Consider the following 23,509-nt stretch of genomic DNA (forward strand, 5'->3'; position numbering starts at 1 on the left):
ATCCTATATTATTCGATTGTAAAGCTAGAAGAAACATGTTGCATCAACTTTTAGTTTTGAATTGATCCCTTACATGTTACTCAGTTTTTAAATTTAGAAGCATTCTACAGTTTTCAAATATTATTATATATTGAATTATAATTTATCCCTTTCAAATTGGATAAATATACAATAAAACTCATGTAAATATTATTAACAAAAACATTTAAAAGAAATATTGGATTTGTCGATAATCAAAATAAGAAATAAACAAATTTTGATCCTTGAGTGAGAAATAAGATATTTAAATAAAGTTATAATTGTCACAATGAAATAATGCACCTACATGTATTTATCACTGTATTTTGCAACTAAAATGTCAAAAAAAGTTTCCACGTATTATTTTTATATCATATTTAAAATAATTATGAATCCTAATTTTTATTATTTTGAGTTGGCCTTAATTATGAAAAATCATTGTGAATAAATTGAATTTGAAAATTCTTATATCTATATATATTACATATTAATATATCAACATAAGTCCAAGTAATAAAAAACTACAAAATGAACTTATTCATCTTCAATGTACACAAATTTTATAGTAAAGATATATGACAATTAAGACAATGAAGTAGAATATATGCTCACATATAACAAAATATATAGACAAGAAAAACAATAAATAAAAATATTTTTCTAGATATAAATATTTTTTTATAACTTTTTACAATGAGTTGGAGAAGATAAAAGAGAACAAATATTAACTCTTTTGGGTTACACAAAAAATAGAAATGGAAGAAGTGTTTGTCATACAATAAATTCAGTTTCCAAATTAAATGTATACTATAAAGTTATATTTATCGTTTAAAATTTATAAATGTAATGAATTTTTCTCAAGATAAGGGTACACAAATATTCCCGTTAAGATATTTAAACAATTAGAAAAACTAAATATATTATTTTTCTTGAGATAATACCGATATGACATTAGTAATTTGGTTGTGCTAATTATACTTATGAGTTAATATGAAATATTAAAATAAGTGTCATAAGAGTCAGTAAAAAGATGATTTATTGTCAAAAATATTATTATTATAAATTGCAAATAAATGACAACATTTAATCAATATTTATTTAAATCAATCCAACAGTACTTTTTATGTGATGATAGATTGTTATAATAATTAGGGGTGAGCATTCGGTCGGTTCTGTTACCGACCGAACCGAACCGAATTAGTCATAACCGGACCGAACCGAAATATTTAGCAATAACCGAACCGACCGAAATATTTAGCAATAACCGAATCGACCGAATTAATTTTCATAACCGATGAAAATCGAACCAAATTAAAATCGGTTAGTTCGGTTGGTGACCGAATTAACCGATTAGTTTTTTTTAAAAATTGTGATTTAACTTTAATTATATATGTAATTTTTTTGAACACTACAATCTACACAAATGCATAAAAATATAAAATCACATACATCACAAATTTTTCTTTAGAATTAGGGCAGATTTAAAAATTAAAAATAAAAATATATATTAAAATTGATAAACAATCAGAATTTATTAAATAATAATATTTATTATATCAGTTAATTCGGTTAGTCGATTTAAAAATTTTGACGTACCGAACCGATCGAATTAACCGATATAACCGAATTTTTTTAATTTGAAAACCTAATTTCCGAAATAACCGAATCGAATTTCCGAATTGACTCGGTTCGGTCGGTTAATTCGGTTTAATCGAAATTTTGCTAACCCCTAATAATAATGTGTAATTTATATGTTATCAAGTATAAGTGTCTAATAAATTAAAAGTGACTAGGAAAGTAAAAGCATCCAGTAGAAATTGTTGTCAATTTACATGAAAGAGAATAATAATCAAACAACATTGTAAATAAAAAATTGCATATCGTTGATTGTCAAAAAAGATTCTAATAATTGAATATTATAATAAAATATATACATTATTGAGAGAATATGACAAATAACAAAAGAAAACAATATGATAAAAAAGATATGATAAAAATTTTAGTAGTCCAAATCTTTTTTTAAAATTAAAAAAATATGTNCCTATAGAAGCTACTTTAGTCCGACTTGATTACACTGATATAAAATTACATATACAAACGCAGCAAAATAACAATATTTGCTTCTAATACTTTTGGACAAAAAAGTCAAGACGCCCACGTTGCTTTTTTTAAACCGCTCAACCACTCCATGCCTCCATCTCTGTTTCCTTAAACATTATCCTCTGATTTTCTCAAAATCACAAAATTATGTTTGCTCAATTTATTACATCTCATCTTTTTCGATTTCGAAGTCGCATGGAATATTTCTGTTTGAGTTATACCATAATACATATATTTTGTTTAGATAAAAAGGAACAATAGTCTGAGTACAATTGTTTTGTATTTAGTCTCACTATTCACTGAGTACTTGACATAATGTGACATCGCAGAGATATCTGCATTCAGAAAATATTTCTAACATGTTGTGCTTGATCGCTAGTATATATCAACAACGATAAGCAATCAAAACAATTTATATATATATTTCGAGTATGATAATCCATCAAAACAATTTTTTTATTAAAAAAAATAGACGAATCGAATAATTTGTTTGTTTATTCGTTGGATTGGGTCAAAGAAGCAATAAATCCCATGTTTTTTTTTGTTCCTCTAATGACGTAGGAATGCCACTTGCGCGAATTTGGTGCCTTGATCACAACAACATTGGACGGTTCAGATTCGCAGATGTGTTTCCGAGAAAGATTCTGCAATTTTTCAGTCTTAAAATTTAATTGAATATTTGAAAGATGAAAATTAGGTAAAATTAATTGTTGAATATTGAAATTTGTGTGTGATGATGAAATTAATGATGTAATTTATTTTTGGATTATTTGTAAAAGTTTTCTATAAATAGATCTCTCATTTGTGAAGAAAATCACAATTGAGTTGAGGGAAAAATATTATAAAGTGTGTAGTGTAATAATTTTGAAAATTTGAGATTTTTATTTTTTACCGTAAATTTTTACTTTTTCACAACAATAACTACTTAGATGAACCATTTAGTGGTTATCCGTATTTTCTTTTCGTTTTTTTTTCCAATATATNAAGCCATGCATATAATTATACCCATGTTGGGACTGTCATAAAAAAAAAACATTGGTAATAATTATGAACTCACTTTTTGGTACTCAATTCTAGGATGCTGACAAAGAGTTCTTTTGTTGCTCTAATGTTAATTAAAAACAAATAATTGATGGCTGGCGTGAACTCGGAAGCACTTGATTTTGGGCAGACCATGCCTCGACTGGGTTTCAAATTTCAAGAAATGTGAACTTATCATTGCTAATTTTTCAATCCAAGTTATTGAAATTTGTAATCAAATACTATAAGAACGAAGTTTTGAAAGATACAAAACAATAATGTTTGTTTTAACGTCTACTTCATCTTCATCATTATTCAAATATTTAAATTTCAAATATGGTATAAGGTGTTGATGTATATAAATACTATTGTCATCGAGCTTTAATGAGCTCGAACTTTTAATAAGTGCTTTGGAGAAAGTCCTTGTATTCATCAATGAAGCAATTAAACTAAAACCGTCCATTTCTAAGGAAAGAGAACAAATTAAATACAACAAAATGGATAAGCACTTTGATTTCAAGAAGCCAAATTTGGCTGATTAATTTATAAATGCTGAATTGATAATAACCAAACATAAATTCATTTATTCATTCACATCTCTTACCAAGAATTGCAACTTGCAAGCAGTCTACCAAAAGCAGCAGCATAAATATGTCCTCCAATGGTGGTTTAGTACATGTAGAAAACGCTTTTACCAGAAACAAAAACTGGTTATAACATAAAGTCACACCTCTGAATATTTAGAGTCCCATGAAATTTACTGTTAAAACAATGTAATGTAGCAGAAGCTTTAAAATGTTCGAGTGTGTGACCGTATAATTACTAACCAAGTATCACAGGATATGTTGCTAATATAAACACCAAACAGATGAAACAATGGCTCACACACTAGAATCGGGAGTTGAACTGCTGTTCCATTTGAAAACTGAATCCGGCGACACAGGGTGGTCGACGGCACCCTTGAGAAGCACTGTATCGTCGTCCACCAATATGTCTACTATTTCGACCCTATCGACGTTCAAATCCTCGTTCTGAATCCTTCTCAAAGCTTCGAGCACGTCTCCCATGGAGGGCCTCATATCCCTCTCTTGTTGTAAGCACCGAAAAGCCAATTCTGCGACCAGTGTGACCAACCTCCTCACAATACTATTTGTCTCGAATCCAAGACTTGCGTCCACCAACTCGCTCAAGTTACGATTTTGAATCTTGTTGATAGCCATGTTGGCCAAGTTGATATCCTGGCGGTGTCTATTGGTATCCACGGCTTGTAAAGACGATATAAGTTCGATCAGCATCACTCCAAAGCTATAGACATCGCTTTTTTCGGTGAGTTGGTAGCACTGGTAGTACTCAGGGTCGACATAGCCAGGCGTTCCTTGTGGGGCAGTAGACACATGAGTTACATCAGCGGGGAACAATCTTGACAAACCGAAATCAGCAACTTTTACATTGAAATCGTTGTCTAGAAGGACGTTGTTGCTTTTCACATCTCGATGAATGATGTCTGATCTGTGGAGATAAGCGAGTGCATCTGCAGTTTCAATAGCAATTTTCAACCGAATCTGCCAAGAAAGTAACCCTGATTTGGAACGATTTCCATGCAGATGATCAGCCACTGTTCCATTTGGTATATATTCATAAACTAGCAATAGGTCCCGACTTCGCTTGGATGTGCATCCATATAGCGTCACAAGGTTTTGGTGTCGTAACTTTGTTAAAATCTCAACTTCATTCATGAACTGATCGACTCGCTTCACATTGTTCTCGTATAAACGTTTAACTGCAACAGCACGGCCATCCGGTAGATTCCCTATTTCACAAAAAAAAAAAACGAGCTCTTATATCTGATAAAGATTGGGTAAATTTCCACTTCACAAAAGGGCTTAGTGCTTATACCATAATATACGGTACCAAAACCTCCATCTCCAAGTTCTCTAGAGGAATCAAAATTATCAGTGGCTGCTTCAAGTTCAGCATAGCTGAAGAGATACGCACCAAAGTAAGTACTGCCCCTGCCAAGTTCAGATTTTGATGTTGGATATGAAGGGATGCTTCTGATGAAACTTGTTGAATTTGGAGCAGAGAGACCTTTGCTTGAAGGGTGAGTGCTGGTTTCTTTGCTAGTATTTTGGGCAGATTTGCCTGCGATGCGTTTTTTTCTCTTCTCTTTAGAGTGGAAAATTAACCATCCAACAATAATACCAGCAAGAGCTGCACCGCCTAGAGCTGGACCTGGACAGCAATACAATGTTTCAAGACAAGTGCATGTCGTGAAAGAAACGGAATTTTGTTTTATTGAGTACTAATCTTACCAATTATCTTTCCTGTGTTATTCGAACTATTTCCTGAATCTGCCATTCCAAATTAATGGTTAATATGATATATGAGAGCATTAAAACCAGAAGAAAATTGGTGATGATATAAACAAAAGAACATAAATAAATAAAGAATTGAACAATTATCACTACCAAGGAAAATTGTTGTACCCACTTAATGATACAGTTGTTTAGAGTTGTCTCCATATGGAAGATGATCCTAAATATATTGAGGCAATGATAAAGAAACAGAGTCCCGTACCTTTTCCATTTCCAGTGTTACTGCAAGTAAAGGGATAAGTTCCATTACTGCAGTAGCAAGCGAAAGATTCTGAATTTTGATTAAACCCACACACACCACCCGAGTCCTTACAATCCTGGCAGTTGCTATTATTCGCCGACCACTGTATCGAAAACCCGCTTTCCAGCTGGGTGTTTCCCGTCAAGAGCCTTGCTAAAACGCTGGCTGCAGTTTGGTTCACTGGAACAAAGATATTGCTAGAACAATTTAAAGAGCGTCTCAGATCAACAGCTGCTTCAGGTGTCGAAATCATGGAAAAGCCATACTGGCCGCAAGTGAATATAAATAAAGCTGGCATTTCCGAAGGCTGTGGCTGAGTCTGAGACGAAATTCCGCTGCATCCATAGTTCAGAGAGATATTCTGATCATTAGAATTTGAAGAAAAACTGAAAAGATCGGAATTTAAGGTGGTGTTGTAGAGGGGGTCTGGGCAAATGTTGTTCCATAAATCTTCTCTCGCTACTTTGAGACTGTGCGTATTGTCATCGACACTCAATACCCTATACGATAGTGGCTTCATGGTGATCCGAGGAACGTCTGTCTGGCAGTCGAGTTCGAAGCCTGGGTATCCACAATACGCCGGTCGATCATTTCCATAAAAGGGATATTTCATATCTTGTTGGTTGGCGCATCGAAATGGTTGGCTGCACGTTTGGTACGAAGCATCAGCTTGACAGATACCACCCTGGATTTGTGACAGTAGGAGGATTACAAGGATCATGAAGAAAGATTCTCGGTCGACTTTCGGGTTCATCACTTTCGTTGGTTTTCTTGTTCGAAGGGAAGGGATCATGGCGAGAGTTTTACATTAAAAAAGGTTGAATTGTGTTTAACGCGGAGTCTGGGAATTGACAAATACTTCCATTTTAGCGTAGTTTTTCAACCAAATAGAAGCTTCTATTGGGAAAAAAATGGGTGGCCGACTCATTCAAACAGAAGAAAGCATTGTGTATTTGAATATGACTGAAATTACACAGAAGGTAACAATGAGTCGAATTCTTCTTTTTAGACAAAACTAACCCCCTCAATAGAAACTAACATATTTTTCTTTTTCAGACTTGACAATATTATTCAATTGGATCAATCACGTTCGCGTTAAATTGGAGTCCTTTGCAAGAAAAGACTAGTACAAAAAAGTTTTTTTTAAAAGAAATAGACCTCGTTTCACTTTTACATATGTTTTTCGATCACGGTTATTAGATATCATCCCGTTAAACTTTGTAATTTATCGGAGATTATTCAAAGTTGTTAGGTAGAAAGCCAACTATCAAGACTAAACAGGAACTACAGTTCAAAAGCAGTATGAACGTTATTGAAATGGGAATTATAAATAATTGATAGAGCCATCTTGCGACTTGCAACACATTTATATTTATTTACAAGGCAAATGGAACATCTACTCTAACCCCAATAATTTGGATTCAGATCCTGGCATCTTGCCTACTATACACGTGTGCAAGATGACTCACCGAGCTCGAGCTTAAACTTATTCGTTCAAAAGCCAATCCTCCATGAGGGCTGGAGCTTGAACACGTAACTTTTGATGTTAGACTTTGGCTATCAACATGATTTCTATATCGGACAATCCCTATTCGACCAACTTTTCAACTATTTATATAATTGAAGAAGTTTGGATCTGATAATAATTTTAGAGTGGACGGTTCGTCACTCGAGCCAAGGTTGCCATTGTTGGAGAGGCCAACATGTTTTACGCCAATAGGAGTTCTCTCCCATTGACCATCATATAATCATGCTCTTGAAAATATGTTTATTTTGAGCCAATACGCAATCAGCACAAAACTTTCCCAAACCAGCAATCGATAAGCCATTGGCACTAATTCATTCTTGCCACCATTCTTGTAGATTAAATACCCAAAAAAAAAAAAAAAACTAAAGATTTCATACAGATAGATCAGGTTGTGAGATGACTGACTAGGCCATGCTGTTTGATCTCCAAAGCCTCTGAACAAATCTTCCACATCATACGATAGAAAGACAAGAGATCAAATAGCAGATCTATAGACATTTTCCCCATCAAATTTGTTGCCAGATTCTCCTTTTCTTCTCTCAAATTCGGTCTCTCCAAGTAGAAAGATCCATTCCTTATCGTCGAACCCATCTGCAGTAATCTTGCCTCTGGTTGCGGACTCAGAGCCTTATTCGTCTGCAAATCAAGAATTTCACAGAAAAAAGGATACCCGTGTAAAAAATACATCACAAAAACTGCAGAGAGAGATGCATGCCACGTTGCATATAACTAGAGAATTCGTGTAAATGTACAAACGACGACAATTTCGTACCTCTAGAAACTCTGCTCCGGCCTTAAGGTCTGATTCTTTTATGGATTTCATGTCATGGCCACACTTGCTCATGTTTCTTGCAACCGAGAAGCTCACTATAATCTTTCTCTTCTTCTCCATTTCTCCATCAAGCTCCAATGACTTTGGCATCCTTGTCGCAATTACAAATTCCTGCAAAAATTCGAAAAGCATATTTACATTACAATGAAAACACATAAATAGGCTACGCATAAAAAGAGACATATACATGTTGAATTCGCATCAAGTAATCACATTATAGCTGAAAGGACCGCCGGGGCCATCAAATTCATCGGAATCCAGCTGCCTCATACTCTGGAGCCGATTATGAACTTTCCCTCTTCAGGATTATACGCATCCAGATTGCAAAACCCTTCAAGCAAACTGTCCAGGTACTTATGCCTGGATATTCTGATTTCAAGCGTTGGGGAGGCGAGAGAAACCACTTTCCAGGAGTGAGATATTCTATGATTGATGATGCATGGGTATGAGCTAGGGCTCATATTGGATAATCCTAACGACCTATGACCAGTAGTGGTGCATGGGTATGGGCCAAGGTCCATGTTGGTTCAGCATATTGGCCCATAATCGTCACAGTCATGGTCTGTCTGGGTGATCTGTCCTGGTCTCCCGGATGGTCTGGCCTAGTCTATCTGTGTGATCTGGCCTAATGGATGACTCTGAATGGTCTGTCATGATCTGCCGGGTGGTCTGTCCTGTCTACCCGGATGATCTTTCCTAGTCTCTAGGGTGGTCTGGCCTGATGGATGATCCCGAGTGGTCAGTCATGGTCTGCCTAGGTGATCTATCCTGGTCTCCCGGGTGGTCTGTTCTGGTCTGTTCGAGTGATCTGACCTGATGGATGACCCCGGGTGGTCTGTCCGAGTCTCTCGGGTGGTCTGGCCTGATGGACAGTGGAGGAGCCAGAAATATGGCTATATCCGGACTAGAATTTTAAATATTAGAATCTTTTATTATTTTAAATTGATCTACCTGAGCTAATATCATATTATTCTAACATTATACAAAATTTACATATAAATTTTTTTAAAAAAAATTGGGTCATCCGGGCTAAAGCCCGGGTATATCTTCATGTAGCTCTGTCCGTGCTGATGGATGACCCCGGGTGGTCTGTCTTGGTCTCCCGGGAGGTCTGACTTGGTCTGTCCAAGTGATCTATCCTGGTCTCTCCAGTGGTCTAGCCTGATGGATGACCCCGGGTGATCTGAACCCTTCGAGCGAGAGGACCTTGTCTAGGAGAGAGGACCCTGGCGGGCTGAGGATCCTGGTCGGATGGAAGAACCTTGGTCGGGCTGGAGAACCCTGTCCGAAGAGAGGACCCTGGCCATATTTTACCAATGCTCAACTCCTGGGAGCAAATTGAAATTTGACTTGTTTAAGTTTTCTCTTTCCATCCGAGTCCAAGAATGACCCAAACTCCAGAATATCAATAACTATTAACCAAAACCTCGCGTTCCCCATTCTGGAAAGAATTACTAAACCATTGATCTATCGGCGTGTTCTCTACAATCGTAACTGGATGATAATTATTATAATCCATATGCACTATCCTCTGCTTTCCTGATACATTTTTTTGTCAGTTCTTTTCCAATATCTCAGTAAAGAGTGCCCCACAAGCCACATTTAGGATTTGGGGACCTCTGTGTAACTAGCATGCGAACCGCGAATTTCTTATAATTCCTCCATGGATAAATTAGACATTTCGGATCCATAATGGGATGGATCGATGTCTTCCCCTTCGCAAAGAAGAACTCCATCAATCGGCTCTAAACTTTCTAGCAACGTGTGAATTCCGGGTGCCCGTGGAACGATAACCGGCACCGCACCATTAGTTACAATCAGCAAAAAAAAATTAATGTACTTCGTAGCTTTAGTTTTATATTAAAATTTCATCTAATTATTAAGAATCTCTTCTTAGGAAAAAAAAATCACCTCTATGTAATTTAAAATACCGATAATTTTATAAGAAAAAAAATCACATATAACATTTCCATGTGACATCCTTTGTTCAATCAATAATTGGTTTGCCATATGTACCAAATTGCAACGGTGACACTAATGAAATTCTACATGTGTTAATGTTAAAGGAAATGGCACAAATGATTTCTTACCATAATTTTATACATCCAGCACAAGATCCCAAATTTAGAACAAGATCTCGAGTTTATGACTCAATTATAACAAATCTTGGCCCAACTAAATGAAAAAGAAAAAATCTTTTCTAACACAGAGTATTTATGTATTTTTTTAGAACAATTTTAAAAAAAAAATCTTTTTTTTTCAATATTTAGTTTTATTTGATGTTATTGGCCACTTAATTTTATTTAATTATTATTTGATGTTATTGGCCACTTAATTTTATTTAATTATTAAGTACAACAAGCCACAAATTTCTATGATTGGGCCCACAAGCCCATCTTATTTATATGCATATTCTAGAAACAATATATTATTTTAGTGTTGAATTTGTTCCTTGTTACGTGACAAAAAGAATGGAAATAGAAAAAAGTGGAATGACTCGTATTTTCTTATGAGAAAACGTATTCAACTAGACTGTGTGTTATATTTTTTTTATCTATCCGTTATTTTCTTTACATATTTATAATGATCCATCTTATTCTAAATACTCCCATGTTTATTTCAATTCAAGTACATTTGGACACATAATAATATAGGAAAAATAACTTTTTCCTCCTCGTTTTGTCGACTAACTCGTCGAAATTTGATTTTAGTGGATTAATTTTAGTTTACGACTGTATTGATCCGATTGTTGATGTAACGTCGAACAAATAACAAGTTTTATGTCATTTTCTGACATCACATCGGTATTTTACATTGTTACATCAACACTCCAATGAAATGTTTTTTAAAAAAATAAAATTAAAGTTATTATATTAAAAAAAACTTTGTATATTTATCTTCCATATAATATTTTAAATTGAAAGATTATAAAAATATTTTTAATTAGACATTGGATGCAAACAAATAAAAGAAACTATTTTCCTCAAGTTTCGCTCGAATTAAAATTCTGACCTTGTGAAAATAAAATATAATTAATAATATAATTAAATACATATTCAAATTAATAATTTTAAATACAAATAAAATAATATCCAAAACAGCATACCTTAACACACACCAAAGTCATACTTGAAGCTTCAATTATTTGACCAAATTTTAAAAACTAAGTACTCTGTTTGGGGTGAGTGTATGTTACAATAAGAGGTCTACTCTCCATCTTTATTTTATATAAGATTGAAAACAAAAAATGTGGAATTCATAAATAATTTTTTATTTTATAGTGAGATGATCAACCGATAATCTTATACAAATACGAACTTTCGATGCAGCTTACTCATCCCTCAACTCGGGAAGTTTTATATTGGTTACCGTTGCCATTTCTTGGAAATCAAGACAAAAAATTACGCAATTATGTAACTATTTACTCATGAAAATTCTATTACCCGGCTTTATTGACCAGTTGGCAATGGCTCACCCAATCCATATAAACCATGAAAACTTCGCCACAAATCTCATAGTCTCCAAAAGAAAATAACCCACAAAACTCACCCAAAAAAACAAGACCAAAAACACACACTTTCCGCACAAATCCACCGAAGTAGGAATGGAAAAAATCCCATTCACGAAAAGCCTCAGCAGGCAATGGAGAAGAAGAGGATACAGTCGCTTATCCCCGACAAGAAGAAACCTGAAAGCAGCAAGGTTTGGTGGGAATCTGAAGCGTTCATGGGAAGTGAGAATCAAGCGTAAACTGCGCCTGGTGCGACTCGTCTCACCATTGAAACTGTGGTACAGTTTTAAGAATGCATACACGAACATGATGCTGAGGCTGGCCAATACCTCGCATACAGCCAACAGCGGGAACTTGTTCGGCGAGAAGAGAATCCCTAAAGCTCGTGATCTTAAGCAGACTTATACGAGAAGCGAATTCGAAAACAGATTGGTTCTTGAGATATATAAATCCATGGTGGCTTCTCTTGAGTTGAGCTACAACAAATAGTTTGGTACATAGTTGAAGGGTTTTGTTTTATATGTCTTGTTTCGTGCACGATCCATTCGAGAGTTCCTGTTGAATATGGATCGACGTTTGAGTTGGCTGGGGGAAATAAGTTCTTGAGCATCGATTCGTGTTTTTTAATTTGTAGTAGTTTATTATGAACTAATTGTATCTTCCCTTCTAATTATTGCATGTGAAAGATTTTGTGTGTATACATTTTGTACTTATGTTTAAAAAATCTCTTCATGAAATATAGAACCTGTCATTAAATCTTACATATTAATCCTACATTCACAACTCTATGGTGAGGAGAAATTCATATATTTTTGGGTGATCTTTGTTGCTTAATTTTCAACCAATATATACTTGTGGGACACATTGCTGTTAAATTTAACTATATCAACTTGCTAATTATTTAGCTTTTCCATTTCATCGTACAAATTAAAACTCTTTTCAATTTTAGCTTTTCTTCTTGAAAAAGAATAATTTCAGAGAAACCAGACGTTTCATTAATATTAGTATTAATTAAATCATGAATGATGATATTCAAATAATTAAAAAGGAAATATGTTTATTTGCGATTTCAATGCTCTTATCTTTATTTGTTAGGCAATTTTCGTTCTTTTTCGATACAATGCTAACAAACATCAATGCAGATAAAATTACGAAAAATAGAAAGCTACATGTCTAATAGTGATAGTGTAGATGACTAAAAACGTAAGGAAGAAAATATATAGGAACAAAATTATAATGTTTTCTAATTAAAATTCTTAAACCATCTGAAGAACCAAAATATATGGGATTTGCCAATTTGCCACCCACTTATCGAGTCCGAACTAGTACATGCAAGCTACTGGGCCAGATTACAGCCCCAATCATGGGCCTATTCATCAATCAATTGAAGTCAGGTCCAACTAATTAATTCCAGTCACCAGAGTTTTTCATTGGATTTTGGATAATTTGATTTCATTAATTACTGATCCACAAAAAGTTGAGCCTAAATATATATTAAAAAATAAAAATAAAACAGTTGGATTATTTTATTTTATTTTAAAAAAATTACTAAATAGACTCCTCCAAACTTATAGAGTTAGTTAGAGTTGTGCTTGCCAAGCAACAATTGTGGTGATATATTGCTTAGGTTGGTTAAGAAAACATTTTTCTATCCACCTTACAATCATTATATTTAACTAAATACCACTTTCTAAACCATATCTGGAAACTAATTAACATTCTATTTTACAAATGATCTCACAAATAAAAAATCATACTCATTAGAATTCAAAAAATAATTCATTTCGTATACTTTTAATCGAACTTCGAACCGATTCGATAAATTTTATCTTACTTTGATTTACGATTTCGGTCTGGTTTGCACTTAGAACTAACTATGTGTTTATATAAAATACTTGTATTTTTGGTAAATAAGAATTTTGTAACTTCAAAAAAAAATGAACGAAAATTTCTAAATGATTAACAAATTTCAACGGCTGTGATTGCTGTAAAATTATGCACGAAGATGGAGTAATCACATCTTCAAAAAGCCTTTATATTCTCCCGCCAATTCAACCATCTCCTCTACAAGTGTCTCCCTCTCCTGCAACAAATTTGGGGTTTCGGCAAATTCTCGAGCATGTAAGCGATTTTTGTGTAATCGGAGGTTTGTTGCTGGAAATTTCTACTGAAATGCAGAAGGAGAATACTCTGTACGATGATTTGGCGAACTCCGTCGCCGGAAAATCCTCCGCCGTTACGCCGATGATGCATTTCTCTCGGAGCAATCCGTTTCTGTCTCCTAGATCGACGACTTTCCCGAACCTCAATAACTCCTATTCGACGCTATTTGGGAACTACGGTTCGCAATCTCTCTCCGACGCGGTCCCTTTTGACGTCGCCCTAGCCTCCGCCGATCGTCAAGTGCGCAGTTCCAGCAGTATCATGGAGTTCCAGCAGCTCTACAACCGCTACACACTCTGTATCAGCCAGCTCCAAGATTCGATCGAGGAAGTTGACGCACTCCGCCGCGAGAATGACTCTCTCCGCATCTGCAACACTGATCTCGGCCGTCGTCTCGCCCTAATCACCTCTCGCGAACGCCTATTCTCTGACTTGAACTGCCTCAACATTTCCTCTCCCGTTGCCACTTCTCCTGCAGCTAGCATAGCCACTCCTCGACCTCATATCGAACACAATCACATCGAGCAAAGGAGTACCGAAAGAGTGTCTCTTCCGAAGAGCATCGCGGTGCGCTCCAGTGGATATCTTAAGATGAATCGCCCTTGTCAAGAGACGACTCGTAATAAATCAGTCGGCCAATCCAGCCCTGAATCGGTGAGTCTACTCTGCTTCCAATTTGCATTTTGGCTCATTCCACGTGAATTGATTTTTTATTGTGGCGTCCCTTCTCACTTTTCTCATCGGTGTTCATCTTTTTGATTGTCAGTATTTATCGGATCCGTAATTTCATCGCCAAATTTGAAAAAAACATAAACACCGACACACACAAAGGGTGCGTGCTAATTTCAATGCTCTATGCAAATAATTACGAATTGAGTCAAAAATATTCCTTATTGGTCGATTGAAAATGAATCATTATGCTTATCGTTTCGATTGTGTTGATAATCAATCTCAATTATTTATAACTTCACCTGTGATGTATGCATGTTATCGAAACTGTGGTCTTGATCACGTGTAAAATTGGGAGCAGCAACGAGTATATGTACCAGGGTCCAAAAAAGAAGAAGAAGCACTAGAATTCGAGGTCTACAATCAAGGGATGCTCAAAACAGAGCTGTGCAACAAATGGCAGGAGACTGGGGCATGTCCTTACGGGGAGAACTGCCAATTCGCTCATGGAATCAAGGAATTACGTCCGGTGATCCGGCATCCACGCTACAAAACTGAGGTCTGCCGCATGGTGCTTACTGGAGACATCTGCCCATATGGTCACCGCTGCCACTTCCGCCACACTCTCACTGAACAGGAGCAGCTCATGGCAGCGGCATCACCACAGTGATTGATGACAGTTCAGCAATGAATTCCCGGTTCGGTGTTATGGCTGTTTTCTTTCGTAATTTGGACACGAATATTTGATAGTGTTTTGCTATGAAAAGTACATACACAATAAGAATGAAAGGATATTGGATATATTGATACTGCTGAGATGTATTGATGTACAACTGTTGATAACATTCGATGTAAATGTTTGATACACACAAGGTCAAATTTTGTAGGCCAGTGTTTGTTGTGACTTCATTCGTTTCGCAGACTATTTTGTTCGTTGTATAACTTGAATTCTCGTGCACATTTGAGAGGAAATTATAATGCTATGTCTGTTAATTTTCTTTGAGTTCAATATTATGGATCGCAAACGTGTAATTTCATTGTACAAATGCTAAACCGACGACGTTGAAAAATGTCATCACACCCTTTGGGTCTCGTGAGTTAAAATGTGGTTTTATATTTCTATCAGCTTATCTTCTCCAATTTGTTCGCAACCACCGGTTGGTGAATGTTCCTGGTCAACTGGTTAATTTCGGGTGCAGCAAGAGGGGTACCTGTGATCAACTTAGAGGGTTTCGGTACCTAAATGGAAAAGGGATTCACATGTTTACTCTTCTCTACTTAAACTCTTCGACACAATTTTGTATTCGAGTAATTCCAGTTGAGTAACATAAGAATTCACAAAAATGGAGGTACTGTTGATTTGGTTGATGGTTTTGTCTTTGGAAGCTTTAATTGTTTTGGAGTTAGAATATTTTCGTGATTTACTGGTGGAAGATAATCTGTTCAGTTACAAAATTAGATTATAATGTAAGAATGTAAAAAATAAAAATAAAAAAAAAGAGAATTGAAATAAAATTATTCAATTTACAATATTTTCTAAATGTAGCTTAATAACAACCGAATTGAAATAGATTGAAATATGAACGAACATTAATTCATTTAATCATAGACTACAAAATATGGCTAATGGGCCTATTTTTTAAGGAGCATTCACATTTTTCCTCGAACAAAAACATAAATCGAAAATTTTGTATTTTCCTCCGATGCATGATTTGGTGGTAGATAATAAAAATCTTATCTTGAGTCAAATTACAGCAGCGTAAAAGTGAAGAAAAACAAAAGCATAAATAAATATAAAAAAAACCATGGAACAACTAAATAAGGTTAGAAATGACTAGAGTAACTCTCGATATATGATATTTTGTCAAAGTAAAATTTTATTTCCAAAAAATTTCTTCATTAAAAAAAAAAAGGAAACCAGAAAAGTATCGAGCTAAAAATATCTCGACGGAAATCACCAAAGTGTACAAAGATCTGAAAATGAGAACGATCTAGAGCAGCATATAACGGCGTTAGATTTTAGGACAATTATAGAGAAGCACAATTAATCAACGATGAAACACCATGATTGCTTTCCAAATCAACGCATAGCCGCACGGCTGAACATAGATTATTTTATGTTACACATGAATTATTTCTTTATTTATATATAGTTATATATATGTTAACTTTCATAAATATTAGGGATGTAATCGAGTCGAGCCGAGTCGAACTCTTGAGTGTTTGAGCTTGGTTCTTCTATAATCGAGCCGAGCTCAAGCTTTATTTAACGAATATATGCATGGCTCACGAACTTATTCAAACCTTTATTGAACCTAAACAAGCTTAATAAATATGAATTATATATTTAAATTTTCATTAAATTAATTAAAAAGTAAATTATATATTTAAAGAAAAATATATTATTCTTATTAAAATTTATAAATTTATTATAATAAATAAATTTAATAGATTTTTCTATATATTTCATAATAATATGCAAAATCAATAAATCAAATATCAAAACTATTATTTTTTCATCTAAAAGATTACTCATGAACTTACTAACGAACATGTTCACGATCTAAGGAGCCGAATACAGTAAAGCTTGAGTTTGGTTTGTTTATCTTAATGAGCCTCATTAAACGAGCTCAAACGAACTTTTATCGAATCGAACTTCGAATAACTCACAAACAGTTTGGTTCATTAACATCCCTAATAAATATATGAAAGACCTATATAATTTAATAATATTGAAAGAAAAAAAAAACACTTCTAATATGACATAAACTAACCCGTCGAACATTTTGGCAGTGTATGCATGACAAGTTCCGAATAAATATGATCCTTTTATGGCAAGTTGCCTAACTTTTACATGGACAGTCAATTTTGTAGTGGCCGTACCTGGAAAAAAAAAGCAGCAGATATTACTTTTGCAAATTAAATATTCCAATAATAATCGATATCAACGGTGGAAATTACCACATACAAACACTGAGAATCAGTGCTGCACAAATTTATGCCAAATTCAAAAATTTTAAATAGATGTCGCAAATCCATTATGAATATTTATGTGAAAAATTTAGTTGAATTTTTGGAATTCTAATCGGTGAGATATTTATCGTCTATGTCCATTGAACATCAGTTTAAATAATGGGAAAGCTTAAAATTTATAAAAGTAAAATCTATTATCAATTTTTCATGATACTAATGACATGATATAAACTAAAAATCAAATAATATATATACTTAAAAGTATTATATAATTTATAAAATCGGTTTGGTTCATTTTGGATTAGGTATTTTAAATAAAAACTTTGAACCAAATCAAAAATTTCCATTTTTGGCTAATTTTAAAACCTATCCAAACAAGCAACTTGATTTAGTTTGGTTAATTTCTGCTCACCCCTACTATCAACTGTTCCATTAAGGGGATATTCGACCACTCCAGTAAATCTTGTGTGTATATGCATGTGCAATCGGTTTTTTTCTATATAATTTTTAATAAAAAGTTAGTAACTAAATGTGAGGATATACCATCTAAATACGCTATGTTTTTTTTTTAATCTCTCTTTTTTCCGACTTGGCGCTAACTGATGCCGACGAGGTGCTCACCAGTACAATACCACCTCGTCACACTCCATAAAACTTGTCAAAATTTTTAACATATGAATGTGACTAAGATCCAATTTTGACAACATAAAGGATCATAAAATGACAAGAAGCAAACATAGAGGATGAAAATTGCAATTTTTCTTGTTTTTTCCGCAACCGTAGTATATTTGTCTACACCTATTGAAATGAATGACATGGTCCTTTATTCTTTGGAGGAAGAAGAAACATCAAAACCCCCAACCCGGCCCGTGTATAGAAAGAATGTTTGAATAAATTGTATAGTATGCAAGAATCTTAATTGATTATCGAAAGATGGATACATGGATGGAACTAGTCAGTGGAAGAAAGGTGACTAGTAGAAAATATTAGACCCACCTCACATGAAATATATATTGTGCCAAATAAAAGATTAAATTAAATTTAAAGTTTTTAACACATTATGTAATGTCCTCCAACATCAATTATATGGTAAGAAAACCCTAATACCCAACGTCCATACACTATTAGACATGGTAGAAAAAGACTTGTCGCACCAGTATCGTGTGGTCTGTTTGGGGGTAAAGAACCCAAAGAAAGACCATGTTGATGAGATGATAAGGAATTTGTGATGAGGGATTCTTCTTGTCCATCTCGTAGGGCCAATGCTTGAATCTGACCCGTTGCACAAATATGCTCGATTCCAATTTATTTTTCTGTATTGTTTGTTTGTCCCTGCTCCAAATTCTGCACGTCCCCCCACTATTTCAATTTGTCAGTCATCAAGGTCAAGAAAATCAAGCCAAATCAAGTGCCGCTTCCAGAGTTTCCCTTCCTTTGTGTTTTCCTTTTTCTGCACAAGTTTTCTTGAACAGTAATTGCCTCCGTCTTTTTTCTTACGGAAAAGGGTATAAAGTTTCAAAAAAAGATTCATCACTTATAAATTTCAAGTTTGAATGACTTTTTGAGAATATTTTCTGGTAATTTTGAACATATTTCTGAGTGAGTAAACATATATGTCTTGCTTTTATTTGATGTAATTAGATAAAGTTAATAAGGACTGGAAGGAAATCAAAATTCTTGATCCACAAAGGTGCTTTTTCTCCCCTCGATGATAATAAACTTCCACAACTAATTTTTAGTATTTTTTGTCTAGAATAAATTTGCAAAGAAAAACTAGGGTTAAATGGTCTAAAAAACATGAATCTTGTCTTGCAAAACAACATTAAATGAGTACCTCCCAAACCACCACCCCCGGGGACTACCATTATATATATATTGAGTTCAAGTGGTCTATTTCAAGTAATTTTTCGATCATGTAGAGTAACACCAAAATCCAACGGCCCATCTATCTCATGAAATTTGAAAACGTGAATATTCTNAGATATGAAACGTTAGGTTTCAAGTTGATTTTTAGCCATCAATCCATGCTTGAGACTTAATTCATGTTATGCATTCACTAATCCACAACTCATATGAATAGATGAATTTTACTCTTCAACTCCGAGTTATTTTGTTTCGAGAGACCGATAAAACTTATATCTTCAATAAAAATCCATACATAATATAAGTTGAGATCTTTTCAAGTGTCCTAGAGGATGCATGGCCTACAAGTGTTTAATTGCATATGGTAAAACATAAGCAAAAAGGATTAGTATAATCGTATGTCTTCAAAGCAAGAATGGAAGCAAAAGCCTCAACCACTTTCCCTTTATCATCGAGCAGAATTTTTTGACTTCATATCCAATCATGCTCTTTGTTTTCCAGCCGTATACGGACAAGACAACGCACAAATAATATTTGGAATTGTGCTCAATTAATGATAATTAGCTTCCAGCTGCGCAGAGAGAGATTGATGCTTTCCCGCAACCAAAAATATTTGAAAGGTTCTTATTCTCAATTCTACTGCCCCGATTTTTGATATTTTCTTATTATAATATTCATTTATGGATATGGATCGTGCCCACAAATCTAATGCTCTTAAAGGCTGGATTTTTCTCAGTTTCTTGGTTGTCAAAGCCTGTTTATGCTGAATTTAATAATGCTAATAAAAAGCCAAATGCCGAGATTTCTTTATCAAATCAAAGAAGTAAGACATTTTTTTCCCTATAAATACTGGTTTCTGGTGTTTCTCCTAAATCATATAAACATACTATGTTTACTCTTCAATTCTGTTCTCTATAAAATTTTCTTCTTAATTTCATAAGCTCCATCCATGACATTGCGTTTATTTTGGCCTGAGATTTTACTGTTTCTTATTAATTTTCTTCGGAGGAGTGATTTTTTATATGGAGAATTAGTGTGGATCGATTTATTTATGTTAAAGTGGTGGCGGGGAGAGTGTTGTTGACAGAAGATAGAGAGCACCGATGACGAATTTGCAAGGCAGTCTGCATCTTTTCCTTTGTGCTCTCTAGTCTTCTGTCATCACCCTCGAAACCCCTTTTTGTGTTTCCGTTTGAAACATATAACTATTACTGTTTTTGCACAATAATACCATACTCAAACTCTTCATTTCCTGTGTTTTTTTAGCCTTTTAACTCAGTGATATGATCTGGAAACTAATATATGTGAAAAGCACTTCTGTTTTCAGGTTCTGAATTGTGTAGTAACGAGTACACAGCTAGCGAAGAAATGCGGATAGGGCTAGGGCTACGGATTTCTGCCCTAAAACAAGGTTCTGTGGAGAAGCAAACTTGATGAATTTATAGGCACTGTTTCCATCTTCCTGTTCCCATGTTTGATACAGAAATTTCGTGAGTACTACTTAGTTATGAGTTCCGTTTGATTCTGTCATTTAAATCTTGAATACTGGAGTTCTTACGCTGTAGTGTTTCTTTATACTTCAATAAGCAGTTTCCGATGAGATAATGTTTACACAGCACGGACATATTTGAACACCTCAACATAAATGGATTTGCAAGATTAAATTATTTTTTATGCCAGATTTTCAGTGACTTTAAATAATGTCTACAAAATGTTCTTGATGATGATCTTTAAAACCCTCTGAATTTGAAAATCAGATGTAAAACGTCCTTCAAATGTTGCAGATATGCTTGATTTTTAAAAACACGATGTTGTAAAAGATATCAGATTTAACCGGCAATACAAAATTAAAACAAATTTTAAAAAAACATGTTCTGGATTATTGGCCGGACATACAAGTACTGCTAGTACCTTAAATGCCTTTTTTAAAAGATTTTTTCTTAATATTTTTGAAAAATGTGTTTGATTTTGTAAAAATATTGTATTCGCTACATGGTGATGATTTGATCTTGATTTAGTTCTCTTTAATCTTATATGGGTTTAATTTGTTTTAATTTTATAGTGCCGGTTAAATCCGATATCCTTTACAACATCGTGTTTTTAAAAATCAAGCATATCTGAAGCATTTGAAAGACGTTTTACATCTGTTTTTCAAATTCACAAGGTTTTAAAGATCATCATCTTCATATAATTAAGGAGTTATATATGTGTTTTTTGTCTTTCTGATCAATGGGTGTTAAATGCTATTTGCCTAATTTTATAAATGAATAATCTTCTACATATTGGATCCTCTTTGAAGATATTGATGCTATAATTCCATTTTCTTATAGTAGATTTTAAGATAAACATTACATTTGAAGAAGTTGCTTACACAAATAACTTGGTATGATTGATCTATTCAGTGACAGAGTCTGCTGGTGTTTATTTCTTGCATATATATTAATATTAATATAGAAGCTGAATATTTACAAGCAATATTTCGCGTTCTTTGTTCTTTAATTTATGTCATGTTCCATGATTATTGACGAATGACAAATCTTATTAAAAAAAATTACGTACGAAAAAGTTGATGAATGTACCTTAATCCATACAACAGACTAGAATATGATCATAAGCAACATGAAATTTTGATTGTGATAAGCGGTTGGTAAGTGCAACTACAAGTCCGCGTATGAAATATTGTTACAACTAATAATTTCCATTAATTATTTTGTAATATAAAGAGATCCCGTAATTTTGATCTTTCTCTCCTGCAATCCTGGTGTATGTAATAATTATGGCACACCGCAGGGATCCTCCACTACCACCTCCGGCTACATCTGCATGGGCATCACCGCCACTTCTTGATCAGCAGGCACAGCAGCTGTCATGTCCGCCCGTGCTAGTTGTAAGTGCAAAATAAATACATTATATACAGGTAGGGCAGGTGAATGCAAAAAACTTGATTTCTATCAAACCATTAAATCATGCATGTTGGTTTTTGGGATATATTCATGAATTTTTTAGCTGAAATTTTATGTGAAATTGGCAAAATTAACCTAAGTTCATGATGTCAAGGGACTAAGGGAGACAACCTGGATAAACCTAAGCTCGTTTATATTTCATGTTTCCATCTTATATTATGTATATATTTAAAGTTAATATTTTTAAAAATATTATTAATTATATATATACATTAATGTTTGTACCTAGCTAGTGGCTAATATAGTATTATAATAACAAAATATTTCTAAGACTGATGAAAAAAATTGAATAAATAAAAACTAACTATTATATATATTAAAAAATATATTTTTATTTTAGACAAAAATATTGAGCTGCTAATTAAGATTAAATTAGTTAATGATGATTACCAAACCATGGTAGCTAGAAGGTACATCGTAGTGAAAGAACTCCCAGTCTAGCTACAAACAGATGAATTCGTTTATCCAATGTGATAACCCGATCGAAACCGCAGCTCCATTGTTGCCTAGCTTTAACTTGAAAACAAAAGCCCACAAAGAGGAAAATTGATCAACAGAGTCTCGACCGAGCTCAGAAGCATATAATGGAAGGATCAAGCTGAGTCTGCAGATATCGAGTCAGAGACTGAAGGATCGCGCATGGGAAGAGATTAGCCAAGTCGCGATATTGAGTTTTTGCTCGAGGGATCTATTGTTTATACTTATATTGTCTATTTAAATTGCTTTTAAGATATGTATGCTGTTTATAAATTTTTGAATAAATTTTAATTATTTTATAATACATTTGGGCCAATCTACTGCTTAAAAAAATTTAGGACCAAATATTATTAAGAAAATAAATTAAATAATAATTAAATTTAATCGAATCGAGCCGAATATTAATAATTAATAAATATTTAAATATGTAGTCCTAAACTAATTGAATCGAATCGAGCCTAATATTAATAATAATTTAATATTCGAATACGGCTCGAATTAAGTATATTCGAGTTCGAGCTCGATTCGAAACTCGAAAATTTTATTTTTTTTTTGTTCGACTATGGCTCGAAATGATGTTCCAGTTCGAGTTCGGCTTGAAATGTTCGAACATATTCGTGAGTTATTTGAATTATTTCTCACACATTAAGGTTCGAGAATGAAGATTCTAAAACTCGATGTGTTATATATTTAATATATAATTATATTATAATAATAAAATATTAAGGTTCGTGTTCCCGAACTATCGATCCGAGTTCGGCTCGAGTTCAACAAGT

General features: G+C 33.9%; 3 protein-coding genes, 1 long non-coding RNA gene and 1 pseudogene across 9 annotated transcripts; 3 read left to right on the forward strand and 2 right to left on the reverse strand.

Moving 5' to 3' along the window:
* Positions 1 to 3,835: 3,835 nt before the first annotated feature.
* Positions 3,836 to 6,767, reverse strand: LOC140974310 (LEAF RUST 10 DISEASE-RESISTANCE LOCUS RECEPTOR-LIKE PROTEIN KINASE-like 1.4). 2 transcript variants are annotated; one of them, XM_073437690.1, is made up of 4 exons: positions 5,716 to 6,767; positions 5,451 to 5,483; positions 5,035 to 5,370; positions 3,836 to 4,948 (listed from the first exon to the last, which is right to left on the reverse strand). In XM_073437690.1, exons 1-4 carry the CDS (start codon positions 6,545 to 6,547, stop codon positions 4,020 to 4,022), a joined length of 2,130 nt encoding a protein of 709 aa, XP_073293791.1. In that variant the 5' UTR covers positions 6,548 to 6,767; the 3' UTR covers positions 3,836 to 4,019. The 2 variants fall into 2 exon arrangements, with proteins under 2 accessions (XP_073293791.1, XP_073293790.1); XM_073437689.1 differs by having other exon boundaries at positions 5,451 to 5,489.
* A 421-nt stretch (positions 6,768 to 7,188) lies between these two features.
* Positions 7,189 to 8,635, reverse strand: LOC140972636 (putative glutamine amidotransferase GAT1_2.1; annotated as a pseudogene).
* A 3,083-nt stretch (positions 8,636 to 11,718) lies between these two features.
* On the forward strand, positions 11,719 to 12,114 carry LOC140972637 (uncharacterized). The gene has a single exon (XM_073435024.1). It carries the CDS (start codon positions 11,719 to 11,721, stop codon positions 12,112 to 12,114), a length of 396 nt encoding a protein of 131 aa, XP_073291125.1.
* A 1,491-nt stretch (positions 12,115 to 13,605) lies between these two features.
* On the forward strand, positions 13,606 to 15,453 carry LOC140974311 (zinc finger CCCH domain-containing protein 14-like). Its single transcript, XM_073437691.1, has 2 exons — positions 13,606 to 14,442; positions 14,819 to 15,453. The coding sequence occupies exons 1-2, from the start codon at positions 13,621 to 13,623 to the stop codon at positions 15,125 to 15,127; spliced, it is 1,131 nt and encodes a 376-aa protein (XP_073293792.1). The 5' UTR covers positions 13,606 to 13,620; the 3' UTR covers positions 15,128 to 15,453.
* A 4,097-nt stretch (positions 15,454 to 19,550) lies between these two features.
* LOC140974312 (uncharacterized) lies at positions 19,551 to 23,014 on the forward strand. 5 transcript variants are annotated; one of them, XR_012174757.1, is made up of 3 exons: positions 19,551 to 19,913; positions 20,621 to 22,210; positions 22,751 to 23,014. It is a non-coding gene; the product is annotated as an uncharacterized lncRNA (long non-coding RNA). The 5 variants fall into 5 exon arrangements; XR_012174754.1 differs by having other exon boundaries at positions 20,621 to 22,180; positions 22,664 to 23,014; XR_012174758.1 differs by having other exon boundaries at positions 20,621 to 22,180; positions 22,814 to 23,014.
* Positions 23,015 to 23,509: the final 495 nt, after the last annotated feature.

Source organism: Primulina huaijiensis, chromosome 3 (genome assembly GCF_012295235.1).
Source record: "Primulina huaijiensis isolate GDHJ02 chromosome 3, ASM1229523v2, whole genome shotgun sequence".
NCBI classification, from domain to species: domain Eukaryota; kingdom Viridiplantae; phylum Streptophyta; class Magnoliopsida; order Lamiales; family Gesneriaceae; genus Primulina; species Primulina huaijiensis.

Bases quoted from the DNA above. Each gene is read 5' to 3' on its own strand.
- LOC140974310 (XM_073437689.1), bottom strand. From the start codon at position 6,547: ATGATCCCTTCCCTTCGAACAAGAAAACCAACGAAAGTGATGAACCCG. The intron at 5,490-5,715 runs GTACGGGACTCT...TTGGAATGGCAG, and splicing joins TAACACTGGAAATGGAAAAG to ATTCAGGAAATAGTTCGAAT. The intron at 4,949-5,034 runs GTATAAGCACTA...TTTGTGAAATAG, and splicing joins TTTTGGTACCGTATATTATG to GGAATCTACCGGATGGCCGT.
- LOC140972637 (XM_073435024.1), top strand. From the start codon at position 11,719: ATGGAAAAAATCCCATTCACGAAAAGCCTCAGCAGGCAATGGAGAAGA.
- LOC140974311 (XM_073437691.1), top strand. From the start codon at position 13,621: ATGCACGAAGATGGAGTAATCACATCTTCAAAAAGCCTTTATATTCTC. The intron at 14,443-14,818 runs GTGAGTCTACTC...AATTGGGAGCAG, and splicing joins GCCAATCCAGCCCTGAATCG to CAACGAGTATATGTACCAGG.